The sequence below is a fragment of the Mesoplodon mirus genome, assembly GCF_964341445.2.
Source record: "Mesoplodon mirus genome assembly, chromosome: 17".
NCBI classification, from domain to species: Eukaryota; Metazoa; Chordata; class Mammalia; order Artiodactyla; family Ziphiidae; genus Mesoplodon; species Mesoplodon mirus.
The window spans coordinates 47,793,820-47,809,155 of NC_138993.1; the positions used below are offsets into that span (position 1 = coordinate 47,793,820).

Here is a 15,336-nt window from a genome sequence, read left to right on the forward strand (position 1 = left end):
GTTACCCTTCTGTTTATTTGGCCTTCACAGAAACTGAAGTAAAGCGGCTCCATCTGTAACCTAAAAAGCTATCATTTCTGCTTGGATGTACCACCTGCCCTTCCTGGAACACGTATTCACCTCATGTATCAAACCACAGTCCTACCTACCTATACTCACCTGCTCAGGATTCTAAACTGTTACAGTTAAGAAGGACCCAGGAGAGTCGAAGTAACTTATAGCCTCATTTGAGATTATAATAATTGCTGGGTATGTCAAAAAAATCACCCAGGTGGTAGAAAAAGATTCATGTGAAGTTGACATTCAATTGTGGGCTAATACCTAGCGTTTATGAAGCACTTTCTTTCAAGGTGATACTATGATGAGTATTATCTCTGTTGCACTCTTCCCAAGACGGAATTTGAATAGTTTGGGTCAAGCACCATTTATTCGTTCACTTAACAGAAATACTGGGGTGAAAGGAGCAGAAAGATCGATTTAGTGTAAGTGACAAATTTATACTAGAACCCAAGCCTGCAGATTTCAAGCCCTACTGATTTCATAGGAGCTTCCTCTATTTTATATCTTTTCACAATAACTGTGTTTGTTTTTTTCATAAATTTATTTTTATTTATTTATTTATGGCTGAGCTGGGTCTTTCTTGCCATGCGCGGGCTTTCTTTAGTTGCGGTGAGCTGGGGCTACTCTTTGTTGTGGTGCGCGGGCTTCTCATTGCGGTGACTTCTCTTGTTGTGGAGCACAGGCTCTAGAGCATGCAGGCTTCACCAGTTGTGGCTCGCAGGCTCAGTAGTTGTGGCTCGCGGGCTCTAGAGCGCAGGCTCAGTAGTTGTGGCACATGGGTTTAGTTGCTCCACGGCATGTGGGATCTTCCAGGACTAGGGATCAAACCCGTTTTCTCCAGCATTGGCAGGCAGATTCTTAACCACTGAGCCACCAGGAAAGCCCTTAAGTGTGTTTGGTTTTATTTGTTTATTTTTTACTTTTTTGGCTGCGCCTCGTGGCATGCGGGATCTTAGTTCCCTGACCAGGGATTAAACCCACGCCCCCTGCAGTGGAAGTGCAGAATCTTAACCACAGGACAGCCAGGGAAGTCCCAGTGTGTTTGGTTTTAAAAGCTGCTTTTGAAAATACATGATTTAAAGCAGGATTTCTGGGAAAATGGAGAGTCTGAGGGGATTAGGATCAAAAACTTAAGTTTCAAGAATGAAGTCTATTTTGACTAAACACTCTTCTTGGGCTTTGAACATTCAAGAGTGAGGCCGGAGAGAAGCCACTTATTCTAGTTACTAATTGCAGGGGTGCCATCATCATCCAAAATATAAGAAAAGACTGCCTCCAAGGCCTAACAGTGAAGTTCAGGAACCGCCTTTACTGGTCGCTTTTAGTTCTCTGGATAACAGGGCAAGTGGACGGTGCTGGTTTATGCAGCACCCTCTTTCCCATCACCGTTTGGTAACCAGCAGCTCCTCTTCCGTTGGGACATTCCTCCTTACGTGTGGTCGTAACAGGACTGTCAACCACCTCGGCCAAGGGCTGGGCACATGCACCAGGCTGGGGCTCATCAGACTCTGGCCTCCTTGACTGAGATCAGGGAGCTGGAAAACGAGTCCAGCCCCCCTCGTTCTGGGCCTGCACCTGCTTATTCAATCTCGCTCCCGGGTGCTGTCCCGCTCCCTGTGTGTCCTGAGGCCCGGCTCCTCTTTTATTTATTTATTTATTTATTTATTTATTTATTTATTTGTTCGTTCGTTCATTTATTCATTCATTCGTTTGTTTGTTTGCGGTACGCGGGCCTCTCACTGCTGTGGACTCTCCCGTTGCGGGGCACAGGCTCCGGACGCGCAGGCTCAGCGGCCATGGCTCATGGGCCCGGCCGCTCCGCGGCGCGTGGGATCCTCCTGGACCGGGGCACGAACCCGTGTCCCCTGCATCGGCAGGCGGACTCTCAACCACTGCGCCACCAGGGAAGCCCCCGGCTCCTCTTTTTTCCTTTGACTCCCGTAACCCACCTCATGTCCTTAGACAAAATTACCGTTTGCTTAAGGTAAACAGACTCAGTTTCCATTACTTCTGACACAAGAAACTCACCTGATAAAGGAGACTAAACTGAATGAAAATTGAGACAGAGGTAATGGCTACAGACAGTGGATTCCTGCAGGGTCCTCAGGTCTCCTGCTACTTATTAGCTAAGGGTTTATGTGCAGCAACTGTGACTAAAACCCGTGTGATATGGGTTGGTTTTAATTGGGGGGGTAAATAGGTCACACGCTATCTACTGCTCTCTTAGAACCGATTAAAAGAAATATATTCATTATGAGGATATTGGTCCTTCCTTAGGTAACCTAGTACTGTACCAAGAAATGTAATAAATAGCCAATTTGAAGGAAATTGTTAAGAAACTTTATGAAAATCTAGGGGTCAGCTGAGAAAAATTATAGTAAGATGAGGATATATTATTTAATTTTAAAATTGCTAGTTCACTGTCCATGTGTATACAGATAAATCTCCATGTCTAGAAGGATTATATTGGAAATATGACTGAAAAACCCAAATCAAAACAAAACCGCTGGTACCCCAAGCATTCTCTTAAGATTTATGATCCTGAGTGGTATTCCCAGCACATTCAAGAACACATTAGGATTTTTGATTTGGTCCCAATATTAAGTCATTATTCTTTCAAATATATATATTTAGAAGTCAGCTTTGGTTAGCTAATTCTTTAGCCCAAAAATATCCACTGAAAAATACTGTAAAAGGCTAAGAAAGACTGAGGCTCCTCTAGAGATATATAAAATAAGATCTTTCATTGTGTTAATTTCATACATTAATTATAACAGAACTTGTGCTGGTGCTAACAGTAGGTACATCATTTTTTTTCATATTGGGACAGTTTTTTTCCTCGCATTATTCATTAATGACTCCCTAAATCCCCTTATTCTGCCTGTTTCATTACAACACAACCATTATTTTAAAGGTCTACATCTGAGCAAGTGTAACAGGGAGGGGATTGTGACGGAGGATAATGCACACTGCACACTTTAAAACTATAAAAAGCTGTAGTTTAAGTAGCTTTCCCAGTAAAATCATGATTCCTGATTGTGTGGATTTTAAATACCCTTAAGCTATATAAAACCAAGCTAAGAAACAACAATTATATGAAAAAATATGCTACAAATCCCAGAATTACAAACAAGTCATGTTTTTTTTTTCTTTTCTGCTGCTTACTTTGGATTTAATTTGCTCTTCTTTTTCTGGTGTCCTAAGGTAAAAACTTAAAGATGATTGATTCTATAGAGACACAGACGTAGAGAACAAACATATGGACACCAAGGGGGGAAAGTGGCGGGGGGGTGGTGCTGTGATGAATTGGGAGATTGGGATTGACATGTATACACTAATATGTATAAAATGGATGACTAATAAGAACCTGCTGTATAAAAAAATAAATAAAATAAAATAAAAAAGATTACTGACTTTAGATTCTTCTTCTTTTCTAACATATGCTTTCAGTGCAATAAATTTCCTCCTAAGCACTGCTTTTTGATGCAACCTACAAAGTTTGATAAGTTGTGTTTTCATTTTCATTTACAGCTAACCCTTAAACAACACGGGTTTGAACTGTGTGGGTCCACGTATATGCAGATTTTTTTCATTAAGTATGTACTACAGTACTACACGATCAGAGGTTGGTTGAACCTGTGTATGGGGAAGCATGGATATGGAGGGCTGACTGTAAAGTTATACACAGACTTTCAACTACACAGGGTCAGTGCCCCTAACCCCTGCTTGTTCAGGGGTCTACTGTAGTTAAAAGTATTTTTAAATTTCTCTTGAAATTTCTTCTTTGACCCCTGTATTACATAGAAGTATGTTGCTAAGTCTCCGTGTATTTTTAGATTTTTCCAAACAAGTCCTTTTGAATACTGAACTAATATTTCTTGGTCATGCTAAAATTAGTTAATACAACAGAGATGTTTTAATACACAATAGTACCACACCTAGCTACAGTGCTGAGACGATGCCACAAAGAACAAGGAATATACTGACACGCCCAATAAGACACTAACATGGTCCTGAGCAGCGGGTTGGTAAAAACAAATTACGAATGAACTTTTAATAGAAAACTGTCTCAGAAGTGGTGACCTTTTAGCTCAGCATGATCTTATAGCCTTAATTCTCCCATAATTAGAAAATAATTATAGAAAATAACTTACTTTAACTTTTTTCCCAAATCATCTTTATTGTGATTGAAGTAATACTAGACACAAAAATCAGCTGATATTACAGGAATGTGAAACACTTTTATCGACTGTTTTGCTGAAATTCTGGGTAATAGAGAATTGAAGAAAATTAGACCAAAGGTCGTTAAGAAGGGCAATCTGAAAGACAGCCTACAAGTTTAAAGGATACATAACTGTCACCAAGCTACATTTGAGGAGGTGGTGGAAGTAACGAATTTACTAGCTGGCACTGGATTATAACATAAGAAAAGATACGGATTTGGAGGGATTTTAAATGTGGCAACACTGTGGAAGTACTTTTCATTGTAATTCAGGATACACAGAACTCGCAAACCGGTCTATGATTATATAAACCACGGCCCATTTTCTGAATCTGTTATCAAACACTGGAGAGACCATGCTTCCAAACTAAATCTAAAGGCAACCTGCTGTTACTTATTTGCCAACACGTATGGATTTAAAAAGAAAAAAAAAAAATGAAGGCCAGGCAGGCACTCCGGGAACTAGAATTTTCACATATTAAAGTTCAGACACAGTATCATAATTTATGCCCCGTAAGTCAAGAAGCAGGGGCTTCCCTGGTGGCGCAGTGGTTGAGAGTCCGCCTGCCGATACAGGGGACACGGGTTCGTGCCCCGGTCCGGGAAGATCCCACATGACACGAGCGGCTGGGCCCGTGAGCCATGACCGCTGAGCCTGCATGTCCGGAGCCTGTGCTCCGCAACGGGAGAGGCCACAGCAGTGAGAAGCCCGCGTACCGCAAAAAAAAAAAAAAAAAAAAAAGAATAAAAAAAAAACAAGAAGCAGTGAAATGCTCTGGTAATTAAAATAACATAGTCAATATTATCTATAAATAATGAGCATGCAAGGATCTGCAGGATGATGAGTAAACATTTTGGCAGGGAGCAACTGCTACATATTGGAATGGAAAGCAATGTCTTTATCAGGCCTCTCTCTCCTCCTTCTTTCTCTCCCCTGTCACATCAATCTCATGGGAATTTCCCAGACAAAAGCCTTCTGCTTAGCTTGTAATGAATTAAACATCCATCTGATTTAATCTTTAGCATTTCTCTTGCTCTGCCCACAGGTAACTAACTGCCACGTAGCAGAAAGCTGACTGGACAGGAGTGCAGTGAACTGGTTTTATGCCCACATCCGACATGGAACACATTTCTGTCTTTGGACCTCCATTTCTACGTTTGTAAAAGTGAGAGGTTGAACTGAACCTGATAATGCTTACGGTTTCTTTTCAGCCGCACAGCTGAAAACTACCGCATTTGGACATGTAGAACATGGGTTAGTTCTACCTCAGCTTTCTGAAAGGTTTCCAATATCAACAACTTGAGCACCTTCCTCTATTAAGGCAAAAAGTTTAAGCAAGAAGGAATGTCCTTATTTTTATGACAAAAATCCATACTGGTTATACCCTTCAAAAAGTCTCGATGAAGTCATGTCTAACATTTGCAACTATATGTGTATAAATATTTAAGTTCATTGTAGCACAGCGTATCAAACAATAAAACATCAAAGTGTGCAAAGGCTCTTCCTGCCCTCCCCAAAATTGGTGACACAGAATTTTTTCACTTCCAAATATGAAATGTGATTCACACCCAGAATGTGTCATAATTTGCATGGATACGCTGTTAAAACTGGAGCTTCTTTTGTAGACAGCTACGTAACATCTCAGGCATGTTGGTAAGAAAGGAATCATGACTGAGACTGGCGGTGGCAGCATCTGGTTGGTTAGAGAAAATTAATCCTATTTTACTAATGGCAATTCCTATTCACAATGCCTGATTTTCTCCATTATCGTATAAATAGTCCACAGTGTCTATTATGTGACACATACCTCTGTCACATAATAGCCCTACATGGATGCTTCGGGTGCATAGTACAACCATGACTACACCATCATAAAACAACCATATACACCCGAGTCTTTGAAAACTTTGGGACTGGAGCAGACTGGAAGGAGAAATAAAGAGAAGAATGAACGAAAAGCTATAAATGAGCATATACTACGTGTATGTTTTTGGAATCCTCCCACTGATCCTTGCAAGCTTGGAGCCTTAAATCAACTTCGACGTTCAGTTCAGAGATATTCCTCACCAAGCCCATCCCTGTCCTGGTTCAACCTACACACCAAACACAGGTTCCAGATTTCTAGAATAGCTTTAGGAATAAAAGAGCTGAAAGACGACTTGGAAACAGCCACGCTCTGTGGGTTTGGTATCAGAATACAAGAGCTTCAAGCAAAAAGATCTGTGAAGAAGAAAAGCCTATCTGTACATTCAACTCTCTAATAAGACTTGCCCCATTTGTCCCCCCCGCCATGGAGCAAAATATTTTTTTCCTGTCATTATCATATGTAAGAAAAAATACTAAATGCTCTTGAAAAGGTTCACATTGGACAAAGGAAAGTGTGAAAGAGGAGAGCTGTGACACGTGACATTGAGAATGAAGTTCATGTGCTGAACCTCAAAGGCTTCATCAATCCTCAAATCAATAAATATTACTAGAGCGGGAGGGGAGCCAGGGGAGAGCCATTCTGATAGAGTTTATGTCTGGTCTGGATCGCTACCTCTGATTAACTGAATATTAAATGAGTTGTCCAGTGATCTCGTGTTCTCTACGGGGGTGCTAATAGATCTTGCAAGAGGTTCTTACTGCCCTTTCTTAATCCTAAAAGTTAGCAGATAGTTATAACAGACCTGGCTCTATCCTAACATCCGTCATTGGACCCTTTTACAGTCTGGTGCTTTCAGCTCCTTTCTGGTTAGGTATATTTTTTGAACCACATTTTCTTTCCATTCCAGCAGGTTTGTTTGTCTTGAACAGATATTCTTTTCCACACCTTTCTTCAGCTCCAAAGGAAATGCTGCCACAGGAATGAGGCCAGTGGATGGATGCTGCCTCTTGTACTGACATTGTGCAAAGAAAAACACTACTTACAATTTTAAGCCATCTTTACTCAATAATAAACAGTGGGTTGATAGTTCAACCACAGCTGTTGACATTTACAACCAACTGTCATGCATTTCCTAGGCATAACTTACAAGTTCAAGCTTTTTCATCTTTTACTGAGGTTTAATGCTGTATGTGATGAACAATATTTTTTAACTGATTGCACCACTTTCTGGCTTCACAGAATCACCCAGCATCACTCACATATAATGTCTGCAGATCTAACTCAAGCCAGAACCAAGTTAGTGCTGAATTTGCCATCTAATTCTATAAACTATCCCAAACTTCTATTTTGCGGAGAGCAACTATCACTTTCATATCCATGGCTAGCATGAGTATTTAAAAGTTCTAGATTTTCAGAGTCAATATTTCACAAAGAAATAGCAAGAGTTTATCACTTAAGTAGATGTAGATGCTGGGTGATTCACTGGGCTTCTTCCTAGCTGGGTGATTTATTTCCATACACCAGCCTCATAGTATTTACGTAAGAAAAAATTAAAGGTAGCATATGCAATAGGATTTTTAACTAAACACATGACCAAATAATTTAGAAATGTCTCCAGGTCTTTGTATATGTGTTTCAATCAATAAAGGAAGCACTGTGTCAACCCTCTGCTTTTCCTATTAATTCTGGGTCTTCACTCAAAAACCTTCTTCTTGGGGATGGGTTTTCTGACAATCCTCTTCCTTCCCCTATACTTTTCCCCTCCCCAACTGCTCACTCCCAAACTAGTCTTAAACAGAGCTGATAACATTCTCCTCTGAACACTATACTATGAATGTATCTCTTAGAGCATTATCCACATTTTATTATATATTATTTGTATGATGTAATATTGTATATTATATATGTGAGGCATCACACACACCCCTCTCCTACAAGACAGTGAGCCCTGTAAAGACAGAAAGCATATTTTATTTATCTTTGTAATCTAGTGCCTGAGAGTGTAAATAAATGTTGCTGAATAAATAAATGTTGAATTTTCTCAAGCCTAGTAGTAAAGATCCCTTTTGTTTTTCATGGATTATTTCTCTGGAGATAAAAGTGGTTTAAACTTACTAACCAAATACTGTGCTATGAATTATGTAGGAACAAGTTACTGTTATTCTAACACTCCAGAAAGGAAAAGTGAAGGAAAGAAAATGTGTTATGTACTCAGTGTTCCACATATAGCCACTGAGAAATAAGGTGTAGAAACTGGATTTCATACCTGACAACGTGGTACTCTACCCATTAGCTTATGTCAATCACTTGCACAGCTCATATTCTCTATTTGTAATAAAGTTTCTTTAGCACAATATGCTTTGGACTAAGAAGGAATATCAGTTCCATGCAGTCAAAAAAGGGCCTGATTTCTCCCTTTCCTTTTATGTAATGGCAATCAGCATTATTATCCTCTCAGCTTCCCAGGTTTGACAGGGAACGGTATGCTTTAGTGACTGTGAGAAACCATGAGGGATGCCCCAGCTTTTAGGGAGTGTGTAAGCAAATGGCTGTTTCCTCTGTACTCCATTTCCCACTCTGTGAAAAAGAAAAGCATAATATTTAACATCACCAAGCTACTGTGAGGGTTAATTAGATTTAATGGAGGAAGGGAGGCAAGCTGATTAGGCACTATTCAAATTCAAAGAATCATTATTTTGTGTCTAAAAATAATCCTAATTTAGGAGTGAAATTAATTTGGAAGCTCAATCTTTGATAATCATCTTCCCATACCTAAAAAAAAAAATGCCATAGTTTTTAATCAAAATCCCATTCTAAGCGCAATTCAATGAAGTAAAAGAATGGAGACCTGTGAATGTCCATTCACCTTTGAAGTAAGACAGTACACAGATCAGTTCTTTCTTTTTCTTTTTTCTTTTCCCTACTTCTCTCCCTCCCTTCCTTTGCTCCTTCCTTCCTTTTTTTGAAGATACACTATGTGTGGAAAGGTTAATTTTGGAGAATGGAGTAACGCAAACAAATATAGATTTTAAATCTACATTGATTTTTGTTCATTTGTTTCATATGAAACATTTGTGAAACACTTTAAATTCCCTCTTTAAGGAATCAGTAATCAATGTTCCGTGGTTGAAATAACTCTTCAGGTCATATCTGACAAGTTCCATCTCTATTTTTGTTCAAGAACTAGTCAGTCCACCTACAGGGGTGGGATACAGAGGTGGGAGGGAGATGCAAGAGGGAGGAGATATGGGGATACATGTATATGTATAGCTGATTCACTTTGTTATAAAGCAGAAACTAACACACCATTGTAAAGCAATTATACTCCAATAATGATGGTAAAAAAGAAAAAAAAAGTAGTCAGTGAAAGAAGATCTTTGTATTCCCCAAATTAAAAAACAAATCCCTTGATATTTAAGGCTAAGGTCATAAAAAGGGCATCTAAACAGTAATCACCAGAATTAATTTAATAGATTAATTTACTGTGAAAATCTTCATGAGAAGTAGAAGCTGGTACCTGAGAAAAATCCGAGTTGTTATCTAAATCTTACTAAAAAAGTGAGTGTCTTCTAAAAACGGGAAACATTCTTTAAAAATGTAACAGTTGATAATCCTTGGAAATATGCCATATCTGTTAGGAAAAAAATGTTGCACTCAGTTTTTGGTGATTGAAGTCGATTTGGCTGGAAAGGAACTCTATTCGTGTTTGTTTAGAATTTTCCAAAGGAAAGGGAAATAATGTAGTTCAGTCAGTAGAAATGTATTCTCTACAGAGAAAGCAGGAATAATTCTCTTTTAACACAGTCCTATTAAAAATTCCCATGAGACTTATAAATTCTCATCACATAGACTGTATACTCACCAAGCAAACTTCTGATTATTCATTCGATTTCCCCGGACCCTTGATACTGGGGACGGATGTACCCTGTAGGAGATGAGAGTAATCCAGTCATTGAAAAAGCATTTTCCTGATTATAAATGAACAAATAAAAAGTGATCTGGCTTATAAATGATCTCTTTTAGATTTGCTTAATATAAAATGCCCCAGAACTTGAGCACCTCTTAGTAAATGGATGCAGTTAAATTCCTATGCCTACAGACCAGCAGTCAGTCTCTCTCTTTCCTTCTGCACCACTTTTAACATACAAAGTGCTTGTCACAATGTTCACTGTGAAGACCCCCCCAAAGGCAGGACCAATTTTAGTAAGTTGATTCATTCATTCAGTCCAACAAAAAGTTACTGCTGCCTATCTAATCCTTGCCAGGTTTAGGAGTGCATAAAGGTAATGTAAGGTCTGGTGCTGGCCCTCAGTGAGCCCTTTCTGCTACCTGTTTCCATAAGGAGGACACGAAGAGACAGTCTAAGTATACACTCCCTCAGTCAACTTCCAGATTTAAAGCCCTGAAAAGCAAGATAACGAAGGGGATCAGTATACGCCACCCCAAAATACGCAACTGAGGCATAAGGATTATTTTCATTTGAAGGCAACCACAAACACAAACAGGAGGAGGAACTCTCTACCTTCCCTTTATATACCTAAAAACAGGGCATACATTTCCCTTTTGTAAAGGAAATTTTCATTTTTAGAGGCATTCCCTCCCCCCCTCCCCCATACCAGGAAGTAGAGTACAATGTACAACTCTTATCACCAAAAATGGTATTGAGATGAGCTGGCATAAACAACCCTTATTTACCATTAGTTTCCCCCATACACTGCCTAGTCACCTTCCTAAAATTTAGCCCCCCCAAACGCCCAGACCCCCTTTCCTTTTGACAAGGCACTTCTCTACAATTTATTACCCTTTGTTAGAATGGTATATAAGCTTCAAATTTTAACCACCCTTTTGAGTTACTCACCACTGAGTATTCCTGCATGCATGTATGCATGCATGTTTTATGTGTAAATAAACTTTTGATTTTTTTTCCTCTTGCTAATCTATCTTTTGTCAGTTTAATTTGCAGGCCCCCAGACCCTAAACAGGAGAGGGTAGAGGAAAAAAAATTGTTTTCCTCCCCTGCAATAACTTCATCCAAATGTCCAGGCACAGAATCTGTGAGACTGGAGGAGAAAGGAAAGGTGAATAGTTATTTCTAGGAGGAAGGTCTGCTAGATGTGATACTCTCCAGCCGGGCTTTAAAGAAAACAAAGTCATTTCAAACCTTTAGCTAGATTATGGGGAAAAGATAGTAAAGAGTATATTGTTTTCCAAGCTTCCGGGGTTGAAGTCATCCACTGGAAATAGCTGAAATTTCTAGGAACTGCTAATATCTTCCAATCAGGAGCTAGCTGCTGAAACTCCATGAACCTCCACCTCTTTGTGGGTCACTTACTGGCAGCACAATTTGCTCTACTTCCTGTCCTTGTGGACACCTTCCGGCTTCCTACTAAAGTACCTCTTTCTTTACTAGGTACTTGTGAGATCTAGGCAGTCGTTAAGCTTGTGTTATCTTTACCCTTTATGTCTCCGACATTATTCTATTTACAAGACAAGAAACAAAATGGGGATTTTAAATTGGTCTTAAAGTCCACTTAGGGCTTCCCTGGTGGCGCAGTGGTTGAGAGTCCGCCTGCCGATGCAGGGGACACGGGTTCATGCCCCGGTCCGGGAAGATCCCATATGCCGCGGAGCGGCTGGGCCCGTGAGCCATGGCCGCTGAGCCTGCGCGTCCGGAGCCTGTGCTCCGCAATGGGAGAGGCCACAACAGTGAGAGGCCCGCATACCTCAAAATAAAAATAAAAATAAAAAATCCACTTAGAACCAAGAGCCCCAAGGTTGATTAGAATCCCAGTTCTCCATAGTTGTTCAGCGAGTGAGAATCATTTCAAAACGGGCAATGCAGCTCTAGCCCCTCAGAAGGGCCAAATGCAGTCTTTCCATAAATCCAGAGCCAGGCTGCACTTTGCACTCAGAAGGCTTATTTCTTCCAACATCCCTTATTAACATTCTTTTCCTCACAGCACTTCTCAATGGATTCTGCAGCTGAGCTGCTCAGCACAGATTTTCTGCTCCGTATGGGGGAGGGGTTGTTGATGATGCAGAAAGATGGAGAGAGGCCAGACAGCCCCTCTGGAGAACTGTCTCATTCAAGCTCGGCCCACTTCCTGCTGTTTTGCAGCTACAAGGATCACCTGTTGGTCTTGGCATCCGGCCACAGGGGGGCCTATCGGAAATGACAGACTCAGCTAGAAATGAAAGCCAGCTCATATTCCAGTACCCCAATTTGGGGAGAGAGAGAGAGAACAAACACCCAATAAAAATGCGTAAGAATTATACACAAGGTAGCAAGTCTCATTCTTTTTGCTTTCTTTTTGCTTTCAGTCTGTCTGTTTGAAACACAGTCATCAAAATGGAATTGTGAGCCAAAAACTGTCGCTCCAGTTAAAGTTCCCTGACCTAAGGGAAAATGCAGGAAATCCTCTTGAACCTTGCCTGCATACCCCCTGGGATGTCAGAATCCTACTGCCTAAATAAGATGTGAAAGAGTAATAGCCCACATATTCGCAGTTCTTTAATTCACTCTGCATCCTTTAAATGTTTACCTAATGTTGCTTCCTCCTTAACCCTATTTCTAGTCATCATGATAATTCCAACAGGTGAAGTTTGATGCTTCTCACTGCATATATCAGTGGGAAAAAATGGGTCTGTTTAACCTGTAATTACAATATTCTCTAAGTAACTATCTTTTAGCAAAACTTCATTGATCCATAGATCAAATATTGTAAGTTGATAATTTCTGTAATTGTTCAACAGTCTTCAAAGAATTCCTGATTGTGTAAGTATGACCAAATAATTATAAGGTTTCTTGAAATGGTAAAACAAGAAAGGTTTTTCCCCTTCCCAAAGTGAGTAAATTGATAACCTGGAGCTTACTTTATCTGATAAAGTAGACCGTGAAGGTTTGCATTTCAGCTTCTCCCCAATTTCATTTCTGCAAAAGAATATGCAGTGTTTCTGTGAGCTGTCTTTAAATTGTGACACTTTTTGCCTTCGTCTACCTTCTTTCCACATATAGCAGCTAGGCAGGTAGCAAAGTCAAAACCCCAGTAGGAGAAACCACCATCTAATCTGCATGTCATGCATTATTCATGACCTCCTGATTCCTGCACCTGCATCTAGGCAGGAAGCTTGCAGGGAATGTTCATTATTCTTCTGTTAGCCTCACACAGGCTTGATTACTGCTAAGCCACTTTGTTCTGTAAGTAAGGGTTTCAGGCCTTAGTACTAACCGCTGGATACGGAAAGAAAAAAAAAATCACCAGGCTGAAGAAAAGGGCAATCTTGGTTGTTGTATAACATGTATTCAATCCTACAATGTGCTCTTCTGAGACTGACAGTTTAGGTCAGATGGAAATGCTCGCATTTGGTAATTTACATTACACAGAAAAAAGGAAGCTATAACATTAAGGCCATGTACACCAACTGTTCTATTTATATACACTTACTCATCTGAGGCAGACAGCATGTTTATAATTTTCCCCAACACAAGGCTTAATTTAGCTTTTTTGCTTAGCATGTGAGAACTTTTTAGATACCTTCATACAAAAATGATTCTTCCTTCTCTGGGTATAAGCACTAAAGGACCTGACCCTCAAATCTTGTATTTTAATGACTAACATTTATAGTTAATCAAGAGAATATGACCGGTCTGGTTTTTTTCAATGTTTTCCTGAACCTACCCGAATGGCTGGTGGCCGGCGGTGGGATGTGATATCTCGATCCCCAATGCAAATTATTGATCACGGATGAACTGCTGGGAAGGGCACCCATCCTACCTTTTTACTATCCCCACCGCAGAAAAACTGTGACAATTTAAATCCAATCTTAGAGCCCCCAGTGGAATCAGGATGAAGTGGTAAAGAGTACAAACTGTGTAGCTGCCTGGCATTGAATTCCGGCTCCACCATTTACCAACAGTGTCATCTTAGGGCAAGTTACTTAACCTGTCTGCCCTGCTGTTTTCTCATTTCTGCACAAATGGAGGCAATGATAGTGGCCACCTCCCAGGTCCGTGAGATTTAAATGAGTTCATAGTTTTAAAGTGTTTAGAACAGTGCTTGGTACCCAGGAAGCAGTTAATACATGTTAGCTATTATCATGAGCAGTGCCGATTGGATCGGAAAGGATGAGAAGATGGAACTGGAATATCCAGTGAATTCCAGGGGGTTGAGATCAGTGTGCTCTACAGAGCCTGCAGTCTTGACTACTATGCTTATATGACTTCACTAAAGGCGAGGAAATAGCAAAGAGAAATAAACACCCATAGCGTAACATGAACCAAATACTGTGGTTTCTAAGGTATGACTTCCTCTCTGGCACCTCATTTTGTCTTCTTTCTTAGAAGAACTATCTCCTGTTTACTAAATTGGATAGTATTTCAGCTGTATGCCATTCAAGAACAAGTCAGGGATCATAGTTATGAATAAAGTCATCCCCATTACTAAGCCTTTACTAGGTGCCAGACACCATGCTTAGTTCTTTAGCCACATTACCTTATTTTCTCCTCGTATCATTAGTATCCACATTTTACCTTTGAGAAAAATAGGTTTAGAAGAGTTAGATAAGTTGCCAGAGTTGCACGGAAAAAAGCAAACTCAGAACTTGGACACAGGTATGTCTGACCTGTCTTCCTGCAGATTATCATCCAATACTTATAAACTCATGTATATTCCCTCCCCCCACTACCCCAGAGGATGCAATAAAGTGAATTAGCACCAGGGGCCTTAACGAGACTTAGCATTTATTTAAGCCCAACCGACCATTCTATAGTATAAATAGATGCAAAGTGAATGTACTGGTTTTCCTGGCCTAAAATTGGCACCGGGCTAAATATTAAGCCTTGGGGACTCACCAGAAATAGAGTCACAGTCATATACTTTGTTCTCCCTTGAACTCTTTATGAAAATTCCGCATTATTTGTGTTACCATTTAAACACATAATGTATAACACATGTAAGTTTTTGATGGTAAAATCAATCTACCTCCTCACTTCCCATTTTTTCTAGAACCCAAACCAATCCAGTTTGGGACCACACATGTCTGATGAAACCATCGATGTCACGGTCATCAATGGCCTCCATGTTTTCAAACCTACTGGTTAAGTCTCAGTCCTTATCTTCTCAAATTCTCCACAGTGACTCACAGAACTGATCACTCCATCCTTGAAAAACTTTCTCTACTCGGCAT

General features: G+C 40.1%; 1 protein-coding gene across 3 annotated transcripts in view; it reads right to left on the reverse strand.

Annotated features, from left to right (window-relative positions):
- Window positions 1-15,336, reverse strand: part of KLF12 (KLF transcription factor 12) — a 461,550-nt gene that overhangs the window by 68,944 nt on the left and 377,270 nt on the right. For all 3 annotated transcript variants that reach the window (XM_082601894.1, XM_082601896.1, XM_082601895.1), the window contains one exon: window positions 10,013-10,075. In XM_082601894.1, the coding sequence (XP_082458020.1) occupies window positions 10,013-10,075 (63 nt within the window). The remainder of the gene's footprint in view (window positions 1-10,012; window positions 10,076-15,336) is intronic.